This window comes from Ruditapes philippinarum, unplaced genomic scaffold (assembly GCF_026571515.1).
Source record: "Ruditapes philippinarum isolate M1 unplaced genomic scaffold, ASM2657151v2 ctg1632_1_1_1_1, whole genome shotgun sequence".
Taxonomy (NCBI): Eukaryota; Metazoa; Mollusca; class Bivalvia; order Venerida; family Veneridae; genus Ruditapes; species Ruditapes philippinarum.
Window position 1 is genome coordinate 90,476 of NW_026855767.1, and position 25,649 is coordinate 116,124.

The window sequence follows — 25,649 nt, forward strand, 5'->3', positions numbered from 1 at the left end:
TTGTACCTATTCCACACAGTTCCCCAGTCCAGCCTATATCACAAATACATGTATATGATCCTGGTGTATTAATACAGGTGCCTCCATTGGCACACTGTAAAACATTACATTCATTAACATCCATAGCACAGGTAGAACCAGTCCATCCTGCTGTACAATTACATGTGAACGAACCATCTGTATTAAAGCATGTACCACCATTCTGACATGGCTGTTGAAGACATTCATTTATATCTGAAAACAGTGATAATTATTACAACAATAATAAACATTAAACATTTTTATTACATGCTTTTAGGTGGTTTATAGACATATATCAGTGAAATAAATAACTTATATTTGTCACTGTTTTTAATTTAAGCCTGCTATTACGTTGTTTCAGTAAAATACCAGCGTGCACAGTACTGGAAACCAACTTAATGACATGATGTTGTAAATGATATCACGTTTTATTATTATTTGGTGCAATTTTCATTTAGTTTTAGGTTAAAATGTCTTTTTAAACATTTCTTTGCATATAATAAAAAGAAAATTTGTTTAGTTTAGTGTAAGATCCAAATATATTTCATCTTGTGAACACCAAAACAAATATCCTCTATATAATTTCAACTACTACTTAAAACTTTAACAAAATGTTTCTCAAATGTATTATTAGAAATGTTACACTGTTGTTATATGACAGATGAAAAGTGAGAATGTATTATTAGAAATGTTACACTGTTGTTATATGACAGATGAAAAGTGAGAATGTATTATTAGAAATGTTACACTGTTGTTATATGACAGATGAAAAGTGAGAATGTATTATTTGTTAATTAATGACATAAGGCAATCAACTGTAGTTTTGTTGTAGTAATACATATATTAAGACTACAAATGAAAGGTAGATGTAGTTCTCATTAAACAATGTTAACAGGTGTCAGTATGAAAAGTTTAACTTTTCTACATGTATAGAATAAAACCAATTATTTCTATATAGAAATAACTAAAGTTTATTTTGATGTGAATAATCGGCTTTTTTCTTGGTGCTATTTATAGCACATAATCAGATTTGTTCTGTTATTATTCTGGGGTCGGCTATAGATACCAATCGCAGAATGTACAATTCCTTTCTGTTTTGCTAACTGAAACAAACCAATATGTTTGATTTCTAGTCATAAACTTTGTTTTAGTCATAAACTTGCTTCTAGTCCTTTGTTTCTTAAAATTATTGCTTACATTAAATAAGTGGTGCATGCTATGCTAGAAATGAGTCTGCGAAATAAATTGAAAGTGGTGCAAAGAAATAATTAAATTGATATATAAAGTTATGAATTTGTTTATATTGATTATTCCAATCCATAAATAATCCCCTACTCTCCTAAATATGTATTACTAGTGACTTGCACAGGTTTGAACTTGAAACAGTTCTTTCAATAAGATTTTATTAAAATACTAAAATCATGAAGCAGTATATAAGAGCGTGATCACATTACACTGATTTGTAGGTAAGGACAATATTGGTAGAAGAGGTCCTCTATTATTATATCATGTATATGCAAACACTAAGTAGGTTAAAGTATGATACATTAGTCATGAACTTACCAATTTCACAATTTCTACCAGTCCATCCTGCCTGACATTGACAAGAGTATGTTCCTGCTCCATTATAACATATACCATTGTTTAAACATGGTGCAAATAGTTGACACTCATTGATATCTGTAACATTGTATATGTAATTATATCATTATAACATATACCATTGTTTAAACATGGTGCAAATAGTTGACACTCATTGATATCTGTAACATTGTATATATAATTATATCATTATAACATATACCATTGTTTAAACATGGTGCAAATAGTTGACACTCATTGATATCTGTAACATTGTATATATAATTATATCATTATAACATATACCATTGTTTAAACATGGTGCAAATAGTTGACACTCATTGATATCTGTAACAATGTATATATAATTATATCATTATAACATATACCATTGTTTAAATATGGTGCAAATAGTTGACACTCATTGATTTCTGTAACAATGTATATATAATTATATCATTATAACATATACCATTGTTTAAACATGGTGCAAATAGTTGACACTCATTGATATCTGTAACAATGTATATATAATTATATCATTATAACATATACCATTGTTTAAACATGGTGCAAATAGTTGACACTCATTGATATCTGTAACATTGTATATATAATTATATCATTATAACATATACCATTGTTTAAACATGGTGCAAATAGTTGACACTCATTGATATCTGTAACATTGTATATATAATTATATCATTATAACATATACCATTGTTTAAACATGGTGCAAATAGTTGACACTCATTGATATCTGTAACATTGTATATATAATTATATCATTATAACATATACCATTGTTTAAACATGGTGCAAATAGTTGACTCATTGATACTGTAACATGTATATATAATAATCATTATAATATACCATTGACACTCATTGATATCTGTAACAATGTATATATAATTATATCATTATAACATATACCATTGTTTAAACATGGTGCAAATAGTTGACACTCATTGATTATCTGTAACATTGTATATATAATTATATCATTATAACATATACCATTGTTTAAACATGGTGCAAATAGTTGACACTCATTGATATCTGTAACATTGTATATATATTATATCATAACATATCATTGTTATACCATTGTTAACATGGTGCAAATAGTTACACTCATGATACTGTAACATTGTATATATAATTATATTTAACATATACATTGTTTAAACATGGTGCAAATAGTTGACACTCATTGATATCTGTAACATTGTATATATAATTATATCATTATAACATATACCATTGTTTAAACATGGTGCAAATAGTTGACACTCATTGATATCTGTAACATTGTATATACAATTATATCATTATCAAATATTTCTCTTGTAAGTCTACATATAGCCAAGTTATCTAGCTTACATAACAAAATGTGTGGTTATACCATACTGTGTCCACTTATAGTACCATGTCCCTGCCTTAATAAATGGCAAATTGAACTTAATGTTATTATTGTCAGTACTGGTTTCATAGCAGTTTCTGGACCCTTACTATTTTTAAGCCTTTATCATTTTCATCCAGCACAGACTATTTTTACCAATAAAGGATAATTTATGTCGAATGAGAGACTTTTGTTTTCTAAGCACCATAGCATTAATTATGTACAAAGGTTTATTTATCTTAAACATTTGCATGTTGTTTAAAAGTTACTTTAGAGAACTTACTATATCTAAAAATAAGCAACGCCTTGGCAATTCCAGCCTGAATGCTCATGTGCAATAATTGAGGATCCATTCCAAGTAAATCAGTACATTTGAACAATATACATGCTGATACTACTTAAAAGGTTGGAAAATTCTGTTTCTTTGATAAAATAACCTTAACATTGCTTACTGGTATAAAATTATATTCAAAATGGAAAAGGTCTGAAAAACTGCTCTAAAATTTTGAATACAAACCAGAAAAGGTGTTACATTTCTGGCCTATATTCCAATTAAAAGCTACAGATAAAGAGCAACATTGGAAACATGGTAATGCTGGAAAGGTACCTTACTGTATTCTGTCAAATATTTGTGTTTGTCTGTTGACAGATTCTTATCTTATTTGTAACAAATGTAATTTGGGGCTGGTAACAGCTAGGAAACCATTTAACATTGACTATTCATAGACATGTATACTTTAATGTTAAGATGCAGCACTCCATTCTAGTAAAGTAAGTCAGTGAAAGTCAGTCCTTTCATAATAACATATATTGTATTTACAGATATATAATATACTGCATTACCATAATATTACCTGAGATTGGTTGGGTAGTTCTAACCTAGTATGCTAACTTATACTAAAGATAAGATCAAGTTGTAATAACCTAGCGTAACTAAGTATATCTGAGGTACCATTGCCTGGATTTAACATATTGTGTCGACTTATACCTAACATATAGTCCAGTGGTTATAACCTAGTGTGCAAATAACTCCCAATATATGGTCTGAGGTGAGCTTCTCATCCACACATATGGCCTTTAGAGTTTGTATAACTTAGATTTTGATATAAGATACACTATCTGTCAAATAATGCGTGCATACTTCCATTCTTATCATGTTAACAGTAAATCATTTTGTATGACACCCTATCATTTTTCATTATAACCATAATTTTACTGTACCTATCTGACAGTTATCGCCTTCCCAGCCATCAGCACAAATACACTCGTATGTTCCAGGTAGATTGTTACATGTTGAACCATGCTGGCATGGATACATCAAACACTCATTCTCATCTACAGTATGATAAAATACTTTACTATTACTACTTAGTCATTTAATTTATTACGTTTACTGATCAAGATACATGTATATATTACAGATAAAGGAGCAGATTTATATAATAATGAGGAAGAACAAAATAAAACACTTTTTTCAATAAGAATATTGGTGATGCATTCTGAGTCCACTTTTACACAGCTTAACTTTGCCAAAGTAAGTGGAAACATTTTCTTTCTGTATCATTTTATTAGATGGCAATAGTTATTGAGTAATACATGAAATGGGTATAGGAAATTAGGGGTGGAAAGGAAAACATAACTAAATTTTATGTTGAAAAAAAGAGCATAATTTTGTTAAAATCCATGACAGGGTTATGTCCAATTGCCTGGAAGTGCTTGTTTGGCCCTTTCAATTGATACTAATAAGATCAGATCATTGGAATAAAGGAACCAAAACTGACTGGCAATCCTCACAAGTTTGGTCAAAACCTAAGAGGAAATGTAACTGTTATAATTGTGCTGTCAAAAAATTGTTGACATGCAGAAATGCATGCACACACAGACTGACAACAGGTAGTGAAAACAAATTAGTAATGAAAATTGAGGTAATAATAAAAGTTTTAGGACTAACATGATTGTCTGTAGAACAGTGTGCTTGCCTATTCTCAGTGTCTAATAGTAAAACAAGGGCCTGGACAGTGTAGAATTTTATAAGTCAAAAAGTCATAATTTTGTCAAAATCCATATAAGAGGTATGGATAGTGACCTCCTATTATGCTCTGAAATAAGTGTGCAAAGTTTCAAGTTATTCCCTTCAGTAGTTTTGGAGATACCAACTTAAAAATGTAACCCATTAGTGTAACCGTGATGCCAACACTGATGCAGATGCCAACATTAGTGTAACGGTGATGCCAACACTGATGCAGAAGCCAACATTAGTGTAACGGTGATGCCAACACTGATGCAGACACCAACATTAGTGTAACGGTGATGCCAACACTGATGCAGATGCCAACATTAGTGTAACCGTGATGCCAACACTGATGCAGATGCCAACAGTAGTGTACAATGATGCCAACACTGATGCAGACGCCAACATTAGTGTAACGGTGATGCCAACACTGATGCAGACACCAACATTAGTGTAACCGTGATGCCAACACTGATGTAGATGCCAACACCTAGATGAATACAATAGCTTTTCCTATTCTTAAAATACTCAAGCTAAAAATGAAATTAAGAAAACTCATGAATAAATAATGAACAAAAACTGACCAATATCACATATGTTGCCTCTCCAGCCAGTCATACATTGACATATAAATGAACCTTTTGTATTGATACATTTCCCGTCATGTAGACATGGATTCGTCACATTTAAACACTCATTGATATCTATGATAATAAAAAAAAATGTAATCATTATTTGTATATTTCACTTTACTTTGCTAGTCATAAAGAACTAAAAGTAAAAAAAAATTTATTTTAAACACAGGTTATCTAAATTTATATTTAAAATTTATAGATTATAACATCAAGTCTGTAAAGGATTGTAGTATGTTATCATATGTTAAACCTCTAGAAAACATAGACACTGATTATATATCTACACAACTTTAACAAAATGATCATATACTTGTAGCCTAAGGTAATATCTTGTATGGGGTATAAAATTTTATACTACCTATTTCACAGATCTGTCCAACCCAGCCTGGATTACAATCAACACACTCAAAACCACCGATCAGATTGTTACAAGTTCCACCATTCATACACATCAGTTCCATGCATTCATTTCGGTCTTTAACAAGAAAAAAAAAAACAATAAAAAAACCAATACATTTTGTTAAAAAATAATTTCATTAATATAATATAAAAGTATAATTTTAATTTTATTACAAACATCATGATAACCATGTGTTGTACTTTAAATGTCACAGAACTTTGATGTAAAGGTTATGTTTCTCAAATATTTATGTTAGTCACTTTCTATCCTCCTATGTAACATAATTCTATTTATAAAGACTTATTTTACCTTTCTGGCAGTCTTGGCCTTCCCAAAATTCATTACATTGACACCTGTATGACCCATCTGTGTTAAAACATGTACCATCGTGTAGACAGGGATTTTGTTCACATTCATTTGTATCTGAAAAAGACATATATACTGAAACAACAACAAATGTTGTGCATGATTGTAATAAAACTGTTTCTTTCTTTGTACCAAAACATAAAAAAAAACATTGTTGTAGTTGATTTCAATTATTTATATAAAACTTGAAATTTCATAGATTTGTTATATTACTAAGCTAATGCATCTTATTATCTCATGTTTTGTTAGTGGGGTTTTAATTCACATTCTAGCTGTATTTTAAGTTTCACATACATGTACTTGTTTCTGACCTGTTGCATATATGCATAATTATACACATACCGTTTTTGCAATCAGACAATATGTGTTGCATATATACACATACTGTTTCTGTAATCAGACAGTATGTGTTGCATGTATACACATACTGTTTCTGTAATAAGACAGTATGTGTTGCATATATACACATACTGTTTCTGCAATCAGACAGTATGTGTTGCAATAAACTCATACTGTTTCTGACATGTTGCATATTATTATACATACTGTTTCTGCAATCAGAGAGTATGTGTTGCACATTCTAGCTGTATTTTAAGTTTAATATACATGTAGATCTACTTGTTTCTGACATGTTGCATACACACACATACTGTTTCTACAATCAGACAATACTTGTTGCATTTATACATAAAGTTTCTACAATCAGACAGTACGTGTTGCATATATACATACAGTTTCTACAATCAGACAGAAAGTGTTGCATAATTATATACATACAGTTTCTACAATCAGACAGTACTTGTTACATATATACATACCGTTTCTACAATCAGACAGTATGTGTTACATATATACATACAGTTTCTACAATCAGACAGAAAGTGTTGCATATATACATACAGTTTCTACATCAGACAGTATGTGTTACATATATACATACCGTTTCTACAATCAGACAGTAAGTGTTATATATATACATACCGTTTCTACAATCAGACAGTACATGTTACATATATACATACCGTTTCTACAATCAGACAGTACATGTTACATATATACATACCGTTTCTACAATCAGACAGTACTTGTTGCATATATACATAATGGTTTTACAATCAGACAGTACATGTTGCATATATACATACCGGTTCTACAATCAGACAGTACTTGTTGCATATATACATACAGTTTCTACAATCAGACAGAACTTGTTGCATATATATATACCGGTTCTACAATCAGACAGTACTTGTTGCATATATACATACAGTTTCTACAATCAGACAGTACATGTTGCATATATATATACCGTTTCTATGGTTCTACAATCAGACAGTACTTGTTGCATATATACATACAGTTTCTACAATCAGACAGTACATGTTGCATATATATATACCATTTCTATGTTTCTACAATCAGACAGTATGTGTTACATATATACATACAGTTTCTACAATCAGACAGTAATTGTTGCATATATACATACAGTTTCTACAATCAGACAGTACATGTTGCATATATATATACCATTTCTATGTTTCTACAATCAGACAGTATGTGTTACATATATACATACCGGTTCTACAATCAGACAGTACTTGTTGCATATATACATACAGTTTCTACAATCAGACAGTACATGTTGCATATATATATACCATTTCTATGGTTCTACAATCAGACAGTACATGTTACATATATACATACCGGTTCTACAATCAGACAGTACTTGTTGCATATATACATACCGTTTCTACAATCAGACAGTAAGTGTTGCATAATTATATACATACCGTTTCTACAATCAGACAGTAAGTGTTGCATAATTATATACATACCGTTTTTACAATCAGACAGTATGTGTTACATATATACATACCGTTTCTACAATCAGACAGTATGTGTTCCATATATACATACCGTTTCTACAATCAGACAGTACATGTTGCATATATACATACCGTTTCTACAATCAGACAGAACTTGTTGTATATATACATACCGGTTCTACAATCAGACAGTACTTGTTGCATATATACATACCGTTTCTACAATCAGACAGTACTTGTTGCATATACACATACTGTTTCTACAATCAGACAGTACTTGTTGCATATATACATACCGTTTCTACAATCAGACAGTACTTGTTGCATATATACATACAGTTTCTACAATCAGACAGTACATGTTGCATATATATATACCATTTCTATGGTTCTACAATCAGACAGTACGTGTTACATATATACATACCGTTTCTACAATCAGACAGTACGACTGTTGCATATATACATACCGTTTCTACAATCAGACAGTACGTGTTGTATATATACATACCGTTTCTACAATCTGACAGTATGTGTTACATATATACATACCGTTTCTACAATCAGACAGTATGTGTTACATATATACATACCGTTTCTACAATCAGGCAGTACGTGTTACATAAACACATACCGTTTCTACAATCAGACAGTACGTGTTACATATATACATACAGTTTCTACAATCAGACAGTACGTGTTACATATATACATAAAGTTTCTACAATCAGACAGTACATGTTACATATATACATACCGGTTCTACAATCAGACAGTACTTGTTGCATATATACATACCGTTTCTACAATCAGACAGTACTTGTTGCATATATACATACAGTTTCTACAATCAGACAGTACATGTTGCATATATACATACCGTTTCTACAATCAGACAGTACTTGTTGCATATATACATACCGTTTCTACAATCAGACAGTACTTGTTGCATATATACATACCGTTTCTACAATCAGACAGTACTTGTTGCATATATACATACAGTTTCTACAATCAGACAGTACATGTTACATATATACATAACGGTTCTGCAATCAGACAGTACATGTTACATATATACATACAGTTTCTACAATCAGACAGTACATGTTGCATATATACATACAGTTTCTACAATCAGACAGTACATGTTACATATATACATAACGGTTCTACAATCAGACAGTACATGTTACATATATACATACAGTTTCTACAATCAGACAGTACTTGTTGCATATATACATACCGTTTCTACAATCAGACAGTACTTGCTGCATATATACATACCGTTTCTACAATCAGACAGTACGTGTTGTATATATACATACCGTTTCTACAATCAGTGCCTGATCTTCCTGGTGGACATTCACAGTAAAATGAACCAACTGTGTTGATACAGGTACCACCATACAAACATGGACCAAATTCACATTCATTCATGTCTAAAATCACAAAATTTATACTTTCTATCTAATATATTCATATAAAATAAAATAAAAGTACACAAGAAATAACATAATTAAACATAAAAATATTAACAACATGGAAAATTACTTTTAAACTCATTGTATAAAATATTATTGTTTTTTTTCTTTTAAATACAAAATTAAAGTTCCAGATAAGATAAAATAATAACTAATAAAATGAGCAATGAATGATCGTTTACAACTCTCTTAATACTACTTATGTACATTAAATATGTTTTACATACCATTTTCACAATTTGGTCCACTATAACCCTTTGGACATCTACAGATGTATGATCCCTGTGTATTGTCACATGTGCCACCATTCAGACATGGCGTGTCCAAACATTCATTAACATCTAAAATAAGAGACATCATACATGCAAGGTTGAGTTACTTGAGTTTACATTACTGAATACTTGAGATGTAAACAAACTAAGTGAGAGAACTAGTGTGGTGGGAAGATGATAAGGTTATGATATGGTAGAAGTGAGATCTTATATAAAATTTGCCATTAAAGCCAATTCTATATAACTGTAGACATCAGAGAAGTTAGAAAAACATTACTTTATTTTTAAATTTTTGGATGGAATTCAATGAGGTAAATTTTATCATATTGTACACAAGAGTAAAACTACTAGTCAATCCAGGCTTTCTTAATTATTCTATTGATGACATTTTTTAAAATTAAAACCAGTGTTGTTCAGTTGTTTCTAAAAACATTTTGTGATAAATTAATTTATAGTGATTTACACTAAAATGATTAATTACTTCAGAGATTCAAAAGGATTTTAAACAAGAGGGCCATGATGGCCATGGAATGCTCACCTGAGATACATTGGTAGAAAAGGTCACAATTTTAATTTTACAATGTTAAAGTCAGTAATGATGTCACATTTGGTTTGTCATTTCCTACCCAAGCTGCATAATGTTAGAATTATTTATAGATGTCTGCAACAAAATGCTTAACAAAAAATACCTACACTTTTGGCATTGTAATTTCACAAAAGAAGACTTAAATGTATTTTCCTATAGAAGTCTACATAAACTAAGTGATCCCCAGGGCAGGGTCAATTTTAACCCCAGGGGCATGATTTAATACTTTTTTGTAGAGGACCACAAGGTGAGGCTACATGCCAAATAGCTCTGGGCACTCGAGTTTCTGAGAAGAAGATTTTTAAGTCTATTTTTAGCTGCTGTGACCTACTTATTGATCAGACTGGGACCAATTATAAAACTTTTATAGAGGACTGACTAAAGTTGTTTCCTGTGAAATTTGGTCAAAATACATCACATGGTTTTTGGAAAGATGTCCTTTATAGTAACTGTGGATAATGACTGACAACAAATTGCGGACACACTGCCACAAACACTCATCTCTGAGCAAAAAGTGCTCAGGTGAGCTAAAACACAGTAGACTTGTGTTTATATTTACTTCAATCATTTTTTAGAATAAACTCTATAGAAAATTGGGCATGATATTTACTTAATGTATGTGAAATCTACTGTAAAGTATTCAGGAAAAACCAAGCCTCCTACTAGTCGGGGACCATCACCCGGACACTTTTTGAACATTTTTCCGTACAGATTTCATAATTTTTAACCTAGAGACCTAAAAATTTGACACCGTTCAGCTAGGTTCTTCTCCTAACTAACAAACTAGTTTGTTTATTTCTGATTGCATTGACACTTATATCTGAGGCTCGACAAGGAGGGTATCAAAATTACATAAATTGTATACACTACAGTACCATGTGTCCGGAAAGATATGTACATGACATGATTTAATTCAGATAAAAGCTTGGGTGTTTTGATTTTTAACATGATAAACAATATTTCAGCAACAAATGCTGAAGTTTTGGATATTCTATTGTTTACTCTGCAAATGATTATAGCTGGTATATGAGGTCAGCCATTGCTTTCTTGACCCCCAAATTTGAACATCAACATTTTTGAAATAGACATTAAAATATTACCATTTAAGGAGGTTGAAATAAAAGATTTTACTTAATTTTAGAGGAAACACGCATTTATTGTTTATAAAAAAGTGACTGACAACCACTGAAAAAAGAAAATACTAAATTAAACATTTTAGGGGCTGTCCGGGTTTGGTGGTTGTCCGGTTTTGGTGGTCCCCAACCAGTGGTGTTAAAAAGCATTTCATGGTAAAATGTTTGTTACTTACAAAAGGCCACTAGTAGATTCTATTGAATAAATTCAGGGCCAATTTCACTTTTATTAATTCACATTTGCATTATGTTTTATCCAAAGTATACTCCAAAAGTGACTTCATACAAAAAAAAATCTCCATGAGTACTAAACTTATTCTTCTGTATGCTGTAACATTTGTCAACAATATTAACTTCTCTAATAATCATAAAAAACTAACAGTTTATAAACATGATTAAAGTATGTTATGCACATTTATTGTTAAGTATGTAAGAACTGTAATACATGCTAACTGTGAATGTCAGCCATCTCTGATTTTACTGTATTCAGTGCCTACCCTCTAACATTCATTCAATTAATTACATCAAAGTACATGCATTTTTAAATAAATTTGAATTTTAAAAATTTAACCACAAATTATTTATTAAATCTGACATTATAACTTTTGTTATATGTTACCTATGAGACATGTGGGTCCAGTCCATCCAGCTGCACATCTACAGCTAAACGAACCAACTGTGTTTGTACAAGAACCTCCATTATAACAAGGATTTTGTAGACATTCATCCCTATCTAAATGATAAAAGAAAAAAAATGTTTTTCTTAAATCCTATGGAAAAGTTTTGCTTAAATAGAACATATTATCACAGATTGGGGAAAAATTAATGTATGCAGGCAAAACTAATAAAAGTCTGTTCAATGTTGTAGCTACAGTTTTCATTACATGTAAATCTAGAGCTTTTTAACATGTCAATCTACAGTTTTCATTACATGTCAATCTAGAGCTTTTTAACATGTCAATCTACAGTTTTCATAACACGTCCATCTACAGTTTTATAACACGTCCATCTACAGTTTTATAACACGTCCATCTACAGTTTTATAACACGTCCATCTACAGTTTTATAACACGTCCATCTACAGTTTTATAACACGTCCATCTACAGTTATCTACAGTTTTATAACACGTCCATCTACAGTTTTATAACATGTCCATCTACAGTTTTCCATACATGTCCATCTACAGTTTTCAGTACATGTAAATCTAGAGCTTTCATAACATGTAAATCTAGAGCTTTCATAACATGTAAATCTAGAGCTTTCATAACATGTAAATCTAGAGCTTTCATAACATGTAAATCTAGAGCTTTCATAACATGTAAATCTACAGTTTTTATTTGTTCGGGTCGTCAGACCAAACAAATAATGGTAGCGAAATTTCAGAGCCTAATGCTGTTAATTGCAAATGCCTAAAGTAGTCCACTTTTTTGAAGCGGTTACTTCCCTTTATATGTACACTAACGCCGAAAAATTCAGGGGAGATCAATGTGTAAAGATTGTCAAATGACAGGCGCATTAATTTTCAAGCATAGTAGTTCCCGAATGGTCGAAGAATTCTAATATTGTTTCATTCTTTATAGATATACATGCTTACAGTAAGCTTCATGATTATTTACATCTGTGTTAAACAACAGGTTTAGCGTCAAAATAATAAGAGTTACAAACCCTAATTTAGAATAATATGGTTTTCTTCAAGCTGTTAACATATAACTTCACCGTGGCCGAGGGGTATGCACGCTCGCTTATGAATCGAGAGGTCTGAAGTTCGAATCCCAGTTTAGGCAACTCATTTTTTTTAAGTCAAATAAACATTGAATATCAGTGTTGCAATTAGTCTTATAGCCAATTTACTACAGTTAAACACTGGAAAGCATTGGTGGCACTATACAAAAACAAATTGGTTTATAATCTCACAACATTCACCTTTCTGACATTCTGAGACCCAAACAAATTCAGCACCTTCTGTGCTTTGATTTAACATGTCAATCTACAGTTTTCATAACATGTCAATCTACAGGTTTCATAATATGCCATTCTACAGCTTTAATTACATTTTGATCTACAGGGATAAGTACATTGCAGTAAGGCACTAGTTATAAGTGAATAGCTTACCAAGTTCACATTTATCACCAAACCAACCATCCGGACAGTCACAGCGATACGAACCAACAAAGTTTCTACATGTACCACCATTTAGACATGCATCTGCCATAAGGCATTCATTAACATCTGAAACAACAATTATTATGGTCTTAGTATTTTATTTTTGTAGTAATAAGTTATGATTTTTTTACATACATATACATTATATCAGAAAAATCATTTTATTGACTTAAATAAAGTAGAATAATGAAAACAATTGTATTGATGAACAAAAGGTTAATAAATTTGATAACATAAAATTATTGTATTCTGTGTTCATTTTAAAACTTGTTATATACATGTGTTACATAGACTTTGTGTTTTGGATTAAGTTGGACATAATTTATAATAATATGTTTAAGAACCTTTTTGACATATATCTCCGGTCCATTCTGGTGGACAATCACACTTGTAGGAGCCATTTAAGTTCATACAGAACCCTCCATGTAGACATTCTATTCTAGAACACTCATTAAAATCTAAAACATACAAAAATGTTTTATGTTTTGAGCTCAGTTTTATGCAGAAAACAGAATCATTTTATTATCTATAATACATAAAAGTAAAATTTAAAAAAAAAATTAAGTAAAGAAGTTAGAAGTTTTTGTTAATTTTTCTTTGATTTTACTTAATAATATATTTAACTGCGCACATCTGTTTTTACTATTTTAATAGATATTTTCTAACATTTTCTACATAATTTAATGTTTATTAATTTCTTGGTTCATAAATGTACTCAGAATATTTGTGACTATTTAGTAAGATATCACTATTATTTCATTAGTGGATATTAACTTACCAGCTGTACAATCTTTTCCTGTCCAAGCTGGTGGACATATACATCTATATGATCCATATGTATTCTGACATGTACCACCATTTTTACAAACAGGGAGTGGATAGAGACATTCATTGATATCTGACAACAGAATATTATATATACTAATATAACTATGATTTTACACTGTTCACTGATCAACTGCCAACATTTTAGTTTGATATCACTCAAATTGAAGTTGGAAAAGTGACTATTCAGAACATTAAGCCTTTAAAGGGTCAAATATTATAAAAGGGAAGGCTATACAATATAAATTTCTTGTGCTGTTCTAAACTTACTCAGTACTTTCTATTGTACTGAAAATATCTTAAGATAAGGACGATATAGAGGAACTTTGTTTAGTTCAGTGTAAGATCGAAATATAATTCTCCGAGTGAGCACCAAAATATATATTTCACGAGTGGCGCAGCCTTGAGTGAAATATGAACTTTTGGTGTTCAGAAGGTGAAATATATTTCTATCTTACACTAAACTAAACAAATTTTCTTTTTATTATATGCAAAGAAACATTTAAAAACATTTTAACGTAATACTAAATGAAAAGCGCGCCAAATTATAATACAATGTGACGTCATTTACGATGTTTTGAGTTGGTTTCCAGTACTGTGCAAGCAGTCATTTCCATGAAACACCATTCAGTTTTATATATCACTGATATATTTCTATAAACCACTGAAAAGCATGTAATAATTATATATATCTAACTGCAATGCTAACAAATGTTTCAGTAATCATTTTTAGTAAAGACAAAGCTAAATGTTACCTTCATCACATAGTACACCCATCCATCCCTCAGCACAAATGCACTGGAATGATCCAAGAGTGTTCTCACATCTAGCACCATTTAAACAAGGGCCACGACTGCATTCATTGTCATCAATTTTACAGGTGGGACCAGTCCATCCTTCTGTACAGTCACATATAAATCCACCTGGAATATTTCTGCATGTGGCACCATGGCTACAAGGGTTACTAAAGCATTCATCTGTATCTGTAAATGAAAATAAAATCAATAAATAAGCAATGACTTTTTCATACCAGATTATTGACAATCAAGTTTTCAAACTTTTTCATAATGACTGACTTTTTGTTAGTTTGCTAAAAATATATCATAACAACATTACAAAGTGTAAGTTCATGTGATGTCAAGACTGTTTAAAACTTATGATTTTTAAATGAATAACCACATAAAAAGTACTGAGAAAGGATGAACTTTAATACTGGAAAGTTGAGATAAACTAAACACTGATCTATTAAAAAAAACTGTACCATTGTCACAGTTTGGTCCTGACCATTGATCTGGGCATAAACATTCATAGGAACCAATCAGGTCAATGCAAGTTCCACCATTCTTACATGGGTTTCTCAAGCATTCATTCACATCTAGAAAAATAAAAGCAAATTATAATGATGATAATGAAAGTTAACTTAAAACTCTTTTAAATTATTTAGTATGCTTATGAAGAAAAGCAATGTCAAATATCTTATAACAAGATGGTCATTTTTAGAGAACACAGGGCCAGGTTTAAACAAGATGGTCTTTTTTTAGTGAATACAGGGCCAGGTTTAAACAAGATGGTATTTTTTAGTGAACACAGGGCCAGGTTTAAACAAGATGGTCTTCAAAGATTTGTCAAGTATATATATCTACAGAAAAGACTCCTTAGCAACCATATTTGTTCACAAATCAAATTGCTGTAACAATTAAGTTATAGGGCTTTCTTATGATCATTTCTGCAAAATATTATCAAAATCAGGTAATTTCCTTTTCACAACAGGCTGTTAAAGATTTCCTGTTTTGTTACCACCAAAGACACCCAAAGCTATGCATGGAAAACAGTTCTATGAACAATTTTAAAACAAAATGACAGAATGAAGCTTCAAGAAAAGCTGTAAAAAGATAGGTGTAAAAAGACCAGGGACATTGAGTGATAAAAGAAACAAGAATAACTGCTGACTATAATTTATCAAAACAGTCATTAATGTACTGCTTTGATTTTACATAACATGGACTGAAAATAAAATATTACTTCAGTAAGTATAACATTAAAGTATTTCTATATAGGTAATCAAAATAAAATATTACTTCAGTAAGTATAACATTAAAGTATTTCTATATAGGTAATCAAAATAAAATATTACTTCAGTAAGTATAACATTAAAGTATTTCTATATAGGTAATCAAAATAAAATATTACTTCAGTAAGTATAACATTAAAGTATTTCTATATAGGTAATCAAAATAAAATATTACTTCAGTAAGTATAACATTAAAGTATTTCTATATAGGTAATCAAAATAAAATATTACTTCAGTAAGTATAACATTAAAGTATTTCTATATAGGTAATCAAAATAAAATATTACTTCAGTAAAATATAACATTAAAGTATTTCTATATAGGTAATCAAAATAAAAAGTTAAAATGCTTACTTCTTTGACAAAATTCGCCTTCAAATCCAGAAGGACACAAACAAGTAAATGATCCTTTAGTATTCACACATGTACCATTGTTAAAGCAAGGCAATTTCAAACATTCATCAACATCTGAGAAAAAAAAATGTAGTTAGTACATACAAGTATTGTTTTATATAGTTAGTACATAATCTTATATAGTTAGTACATCACCTTTTATTGTATTCCAAGTCAATTGTCAAATATCTGTTGACAACCGATTTCCAGTATAAAGCCCCTTTATAATTGCAAAAGATCTGTCTTTGTTAAATATATGTTTACAACTATCTTCCTATAGACTAACAGACAATATGATTTTACGCCACAGATATCTGATGGTTCCTATTATAAAGCCCCCAATGTTTACAGAGAAGAAAACACTCACTTGAAAGATTAAAAAAAGATAGTCAATGCCAGGCTCTGATACTTTTGATACCAAGATAACAAGTAAATCTTTGAATTGATATCCCCCTCAAAATGATACAAATCCACTGAAGGAACCTTCATAGCATTATGTACCTCAAAATATTATTATCAATTTCAAGTTGATTTCTCAAGTACTTTTTGATTTACACCCTGGACTAAAACAATCTGATTTAAGTTCAAATCTACTTATTTCTTACATGTAGCTTTTTAAGAGCTGCTTTTAATTAGAATGGGACTAAAATTATGCATGATATAACATAACAAATAGCGTGTTTAACTCCAAAATTTTGCAAAAGTTAAAGACACTGTATCTTGCCTATATGTGATCTAACACTGCACCTTGTCTATATGTGATCTAACACTGCATCTTGCCTATATGTGATCTAACACTGCATCTCGCCTATATGTGATCTAACACTGCATCTTGCCTATATGTGATCTAACACTGCATCTCGCCTATATGTGATCTAACACTGCATCTTGCCTATATGTGATCTAACACTGCATCTTGCCTATATGTGATCTAACACTGCACCTTGCCTATATGTGATCTAACACTGCATCTTGCCTATATGTGATCTAACACTGCATCTTGCCTATATGTGATCTAAGCACTGCCACCTTGCCTATAAGTGATCTATCACTGCACATCTTGCCTATATGTGATCTAACACTGCACCTTGCCTATATGTGATCTAACACTGCATCTTGCCTATATGTGATCTAACACTGCATCTTGCCTATATGTGATCTAACACTGCACCTTGCCTATATGTGATCTAACACTGCATCTTGTCTATATGTGATCTAACACTACATCTTGCCTATATGCGATTCTAACACTACATCTTGCCTATATGTGATCTAACACTGCATCTTGCCTATATGTGATCTAACACTGCACCTTGCCTATAAGTGATCTAACACTGCATCTTGCCTATATGTGATCTAACACTGCATCTTGCCTATATGTGATCTAACACTGCACCTTGCCTATATGTGATCTAACACTGCATCTTGCCTATATGTGATCTAACACTGCACCTTGCCTATATGTGATCTAACACTGCACCTTGCCTATAAGTGATCTATCACTGCATCTTGTCTATATGTGATCTAACACTGCACCTTGCCTATATGTGATCTAACACTGCATCTTGCCTATATGTGATCTAACACTGCATCTTGCCTATATGTGATCTAACACTGCATCTTGCCTATATGTGATCTAACACTGCATCTTGCCTATATGTGATCTAACACTGCATCTTGCCTATATGTGATCTAACACTGCACCTTGCCTATATGTGATCTAACACTGTACCTAGCCTATATGTGATCTAACACTGGACCTTGCCTTTATGTGATCTAACAATCAAGAAAGTTTCAAGTAAATACCTGCTACACGTTTTTTGAGTTCTGTCAAATACAAATATTAAGTATATAAAATTAAAAAGGGCAATAACTAATTGATACAATATCTATCTCTTTATACACTTACCTTCACCACAAAATTCTCCTGTATATCCTGGCATACATTCACACAGGTAGGTACCTGCCCTGTTCACACATGTAGCATTATTCAAACACTCTATCTTAAGGCATTCATTGACATCTAGAAGATAAGATATTCTCTTATATTTTATTATATTAAACAATCATGTATTCTTGTTAGAAACTTAACAGATAATTAATTAAACTAATGAGGTTATCATGCATTAACTTTTAAATAAAAATTTACATAAGTGTACATGATATCCAACAAACAATTGTAACTATGCCCTATCCTCATCCATGGTGAATAAAGTTGCATTTTGTATTTTCAAACCCAGAATACATTTATGTTCATTAACTTAAAAACAGAATTTTAAAAGTAACATATTTTATGGAAATAATTTTGTCATAGAAATTACCATTCTCGCAATATTTCCCTGTCCAAGCTGATGTACATTCACAAAAGAAATCACCAGGTATGTTCTTACAAGTTCCTCCATGTAGACATGTGACTTGCAAACATTCATCCTTATCTAAATAAATCAAAGACCAATTATAAACAACACACAGTCTGAGTGAAGAGATTGTTTCCCATGAAAGTATCTTTTTTCCTTTAAACTCAATCTCTCTTTTATTACAAGTGTTTGATGACAATATTGAAGAACTATTCTTTATACATCTCATGATGTCAAAAGGTGTAAATATTTAATGTTGGGACAAAGTGGCACAAGATGTTGTTATTAACATTTGTCTCTTACCAAGCTGAATCAATCATGCATTAGGCTGGGAATAATCTAGGAATAGTTTGAGGGATTTCAGTATTGGAATAATTAAAAGATGTGTCAGATAATCCACACTATAAACTTATATCACAATCAGTAGTCAATGTGTTTCAACATGGATATATGAAATTTCACAGACAGTACTAGGGAGGAATCCACTATACACTTAACAAATCTTATAACTGTGCACGTATAAAAATCAAATTTTCTCAAATACTAATAAACATAGGTCTCTGAAATTTTAACAAAGTACAGTACAGATATGTGCAATGATGGGTATCGATTTTTATGTCAGGGCAATTCGTATTTACTGAGAAATAGCGATGTGTGCAAGATTGCGCGAAAACCTAATTTCAAATTTCTGTAAAATGCGTATTTATAATGGTGTGCAAAAAGGTCTAAATCTCTTGATTTTACTAAAATACAAACATAAAACATTAGGATCACCGATAGGGTATAATACTACAATGAATTCCAGGGCATTATGTCACTGTGATTTTAATATTTGCTTTATGAATTTCAGTAAAGACTGGTTTTATGTCGATCTCCGTAACGCTTTGTATCCAGTTACTAAAAGCAATGCAAAACACAATATTTTCATTAATATGAAAGTACCAAGAAAGTTTGTTTTAGTTTTTAAAGTAAAATCTTAGTCAATATGTTTATTTGAGAGAAAATATTATGCAAATTTATTTTTCAAAATGGGCGCCCGAAATGCAAATTCCCTAGCGTAAAACTTCTAGACGGCCATTTTTCTTTCAATTGCAAAAATTCTGCAATAAATTTATGTTTATTGGGATGTCTTTATTTTAATAGAATCCTTGATAGTCAATAATAACTTCATTTAGCTCCACCTGTCATCCTCACGTGCACTTTGTTGTTTATGTCATGTCACGGATGAACGCACACAGCAAAAATAACCGTTATTTCTGAATATAGCATTGTAAAAATAAACCATTCAAACGATGAATTCCAAAATTTGGGTAAAAAATGTCAAGTAATAAAAAAGTTATTCACATTTAAAAACTGCACAGTTATAAGTTTTGTTAAGTGTATATGATATATGAAATTTCACAGACAATACTAGGGAGGAATCCACTATAGATGATATATGAAATTTCACAGACAATACTAGGGAGGTAGCAACTATAGCTGATATATGAAATTTCACAGACAATACTAGGGAGGTACCCACTATAGCTGATATATGAAATTTCACAGACAATACTAGGGAGGAATCAACATATTAGCTGATATATTGAAATTTCACAGACAATACTAGGGAGGAATCCACTATAGATGATATATGAAATTTCACAGACAATACTAGGAGGAATCCACTATATATGATATTATGAAAATTTCACAGACAATACTAGGGAGGAATCCACTATAGATGATATATGAAATTTCACAGACAATACTAGGGAGGAATCCACTATAGCTGATATATGAAATTTCACAGACAATACTAGGGAGGTACCCACTATAGCTGATATATGAAATTTCACAGACAATACTAGGGAGGAATCCAGTATAGCTGACATATGAAATTTCACAGACAATACTAGGGAGGAATCCACTATAGCTGACATATGAAATTTCACAGACAATATTAGGGAGGAATCCACTATAGCTGATATATGAAATTTCACAGACAATACTAGGGAGGAATCCAGTATAGCTGATATATGAAATTTCACAGACAATACTAGGGAGGAATCCACTATAGATGATATATGAAATTTCACAGACAATACTAGGGAGGAATCCACTATAGCTGATATATGAAATTTCACAGACAATACTAGGGAGGAATCCACTATAGATGATATATGAAATTTCACAGACAATACTAGGGAGGTACCCACTATAGCTGATATACAAAATTTCACAGACAATACTAGGGAGGAATCCACTATAGCTGATATATGAAATTTCACAGACAATACTAGGGAGGTACCCACTATAGCTGATATATGAAATTTCACAGACAATACTAGCGGAGGAATCCAGTATAGCTGACATATGAAATTTCACAGACAATACTAGGAGGAATCCACTATATAGATGATATATGAAAATTTCACAGACAATACTAGGAGGAATCCACTATAGCTGATATTTGAAATTTCACAAGACAATACTAGGGAGGAATCCACTATAGTTGATATATGAAATTTCACAGACAATTCTAGGGAGGTACCCACTTTAGCTGATATACAAAATTTCACAGACAATACTAGGGAGGAATCCACTATAGCTTGATATATGAAATTTCACAGACAATACTAGGGAGGAATCAACTATAGCTGATATATGAAATTTCACAGACAATACTAGGGAGGAATCCACTATAGATGATATATGAAATTTCACAGACAATACTAGGGAGGAATCCACTATAGATGATATATGAATTTCACAGACAATACTAGGGAGGAATCCACTATAGCTGATATATGAAATTTCACAGACAATACTAGGGAGGAATCCACTATAGCTGATATACAAAATTTCACAGACAATACTAGGGAGGAATCCACTATAGCTGATATACAAAATTTCACAGACAATACTAGGGAGGAATCCACTATAGATGATATATGAAATTTCACAGACAATACTAGGGAGGAATCCACTATAGCTGATATATGAAATTTCACAGACAATACTAGGGAGGAATCCACTATAGATGATATATGAAATTTCACAGACAATACTAGGGAGGAACCCACTATAGCTGATATACAAAATTTCACAGACAATACTAGGGAGGAATCCACTATAGATGATATATGAAATTTTCACAGAAAATACTAGGGAGGAATCCACTATAGCTGATATATGAAATTTCACAGACAATACTAGGGAGGAATCCACTATAGCTGATATACAAAATTTCACAGACAATACTAGGGAGGAACCCACTTTAGCTGATATACAAAATTTCACAGACAATACTAGGGAGGAACCCACTATAGCTGATATACAAAATTTCACAGACAATACTAGGGAGGAATCAGTATAGCTGATATACAAAATTTCACAGACAATACTAGGGAGGAACCCACTATAGCTAATATATGAAATTTCAACAGACAGTACTAGGGAGGAATCCACTATAGCTGATATATGAAATTTCACAGACAATACTAGGGAGGAATCCACTATAGCTGATATATGAAATTTCACAGACAATACTAGGGAGGAATCAACTATAGCTGATATATGAAATTTCACAGACAATACTAGGGAGGAATCCACTATAGCTGATATATGAAATTTCACAGACAATACTAGGGAGGAATCCACTATAGCTGATATATGAAATTTTACAGACAATACTAGGGAGGAACCCACTATAGCTGATATATGAAATTTCACAGACAGTACTAGGGAGGAATCCACTATAGCTGATATACGATTCACAGACAATACTAGGGAGGTACCCACTATAGCTGATATATGAAATTTCACAGACAATACTAGGGAGGAATCCACTATAGCTGATATATGAAATTTCACAGACAATACTAGGGAGGAATCCACTATAGCTGATATATGAAATTTCACAGACAATACTAGGGAGGTACCCACTATAGCTGATATATGAAATTTCACAGACAATACTAGGGAGGAATCCACTATAGCTGATATACGATTCACAGACAATACTAGGGAGGAATCCACTATAGCTGATATCAAACACTAAGACTCCTCGGTTCTCATTAATACTATTAACTCACCTTCTTTACAATGAGGTCCAGTCCATCCTTTATCACATTCACACCTAAAGGAACCTGCTAACTCAATACACATGCCATGACCATTACATGGGTTAGTCATCATTGTACACTCTTTACGATCTGCAACAATATAGTTATCATTTTCAGCTTAGGTAAACTTTTATCTTCATAAATTTGTATAATAGAGCTGCCATCCTTGATTTTTAAACACTGTGTAAATACTGGTAGTTTAAACAATGTGTAAATACCGATATGTAACACTGTAAATACCGATATGTTAAACACTGTAAATACAGATATGTTAAACACTGTAAATACAGATATGTTAAACACTGTAAATACCGATATGTTAAACACTGTAAATACTGATATGTTAAACACTGTAAATACAGATATGTTAAACACTGTAAATACAGATATGTTAAACACTGTAAATACAGATATGTTAAACACTATTAATACAGATATGTTAAACACTGTAAATACAGATATGTTAAACACTGTAAATACCGATATGTTAAACACTGTGTAAATACAGATATGTTAAACACTGTAAATACTGATATGTTAAACACTGTAAATACAGATATGTTAAACACTGTAAATACCGATATGTTAAACACTGTAAATACTGATATGTTAAACACTGTAAATACAGATATGTTAAACACTGTAAATACAGATATGTTAAACACTGTGTAAATACAGATATGTTAAACACTGTAAATACTGATATGTTAAACACTGTAAATACCGATATGTTAAACACTGTAAATACAGATATGTTAAACACTGTAAATACAGATATGTTAAACACTGTAAATACAGATATGTTAAACATTGTAAATACCGATATGTTAAACACTGTAAATACCGATATGTTAAACACACTGTGTAAATACAGATATGTTAAACACTGTAAATACAGATATGTTAAACACTGTGTAAATACAGATATGTTAAACACTGTAAATACAGATATGTTAAACACTGTAAATACAGATATGTTAAACACTGTGTAAATACAGATATGTTAAACACTGTGTAAATACAGATATGTTAAACACTGTAAATACAGATATGTTAAACACTGTGTAAATACAGATATGTTAAACACTGTGTAAATACAGATATGTTAAACACTGTAAATACAGATATGTTAAACACTGTAAATACAGATATGTTAAACACTGTAAATACCGATATGTTAAACACTGTGTAAATACAGATATGTTAAACACTGTAAATACCGATATGTTAAACACTGTAAATACAGATATGTTAAACGCTGTAAATACAGATATGTTAAACACTGTGTAAATACTGATATGTTAAACACTGTAAATACTGATATGTTAAACACTGTAAATACTGATATGTTAAACACTGTGTAAATACAGATATGTTAAACACTGTAAATACCGATATGTTAAACACTGTAAATACAGATATGTTAAACACTGTGTAAATACTGATATGTTAAACACTGTGTAAATACAGATATGTTAAACACTGTAAATACCGATATGTTAAACACTGTAAATACCGATATGTTAAACACTGTAAATACCGATATGTTAAACACTGTAAATACTGATATGTTAAACACTGTGTAAATACAGATATGTTAAACACTGTAAATACTGATATGTTAAACACTGTAAATACAGATATGTTAAACACTGTAAATACAGATATGTTAAACACTGTAAATACTGATATGTTAAACACTGTGTAAATACAGATATGTTAAACACTGTAAATACCGATATGTTAAACACTGTGTAAATACAGATATGTTAAACACTGTAAATACCGATATGTTAAACACTGTGTAAATACAGATATGTTAAACACTGTAAATACAGATATGTTAAACACTGTAAATACAGATATGTTAAACACTGTAAATACAGATATGTTAAACACTGTGTAAATACCAGTAGTCTAAGGTGACAGCGTAGTCAATGATCACTCAAAATACCTAAAATAATATTTTTGGCAACCTTTCCTGAACACATTCGCAATTTGA

At 31.1% G+C, this 25,649-nt stretch overlaps 1 protein-coding gene across 1 annotated transcript in view; it reads right to left on the reverse strand.

Annotated features, from left to right (window-relative positions):
* LOC132744302 (fibrillin-2-like) overlaps window positions 1-25,649 on the reverse strand; it is a 94,241-nt gene that overhangs the window by 20,689 nt on the left and 47,903 nt on the right. The window contains exons 57-74 of the mRNA XM_060732968.1: window positions 23,618-23,737; window positions 19,506-19,619; window positions 19,094-19,207; window positions 17,146-17,259; window positions 15,983-16,096; window positions 15,477-15,704; window positions 14,675-14,794; window positions 14,241-14,354; window positions 13,846-13,962; window positions 12,352-12,465; window positions 9,969-10,082; window positions 9,586-9,699; window positions 6,366-6,479; window positions 6,015-6,131; window positions 5,606-5,725; window positions 4,232-4,345; window positions 1,585-1,701; window positions 7-234 (exon numbers count right to left, since the gene is read on the reverse strand). Coding sequence (XP_060588951.1) covers window positions 7-234; window positions 1,585-1,701; window positions 4,232-4,345; window positions 5,606-5,725; window positions 6,015-6,131; window positions 6,366-6,479; window positions 9,586-9,699; window positions 9,969-10,082; window positions 12,352-12,465; window positions 13,846-13,962; window positions 14,241-14,354; window positions 14,675-14,794; window positions 15,477-15,704; window positions 15,983-16,096; window positions 17,146-17,259; window positions 19,094-19,207; window positions 19,506-19,619; window positions 23,618-23,737 — 2,307 coding nt within the window. The remainder of the gene's footprint in view (window positions 1-6; window positions 235-1,584; window positions 1,702-4,231; window positions 4,346-5,605; window positions 5,726-6,014; window positions 6,132-6,365; window positions 6,480-9,585; window positions 9,700-9,968; window positions 10,083-12,351; window positions 12,466-13,845; window positions 13,963-14,240; window positions 14,355-14,674; window positions 14,795-15,476; window positions 15,705-15,982; window positions 16,097-17,145; window positions 17,260-19,093; window positions 19,208-19,505; window positions 19,620-23,617; window positions 23,738-25,649) is intronic.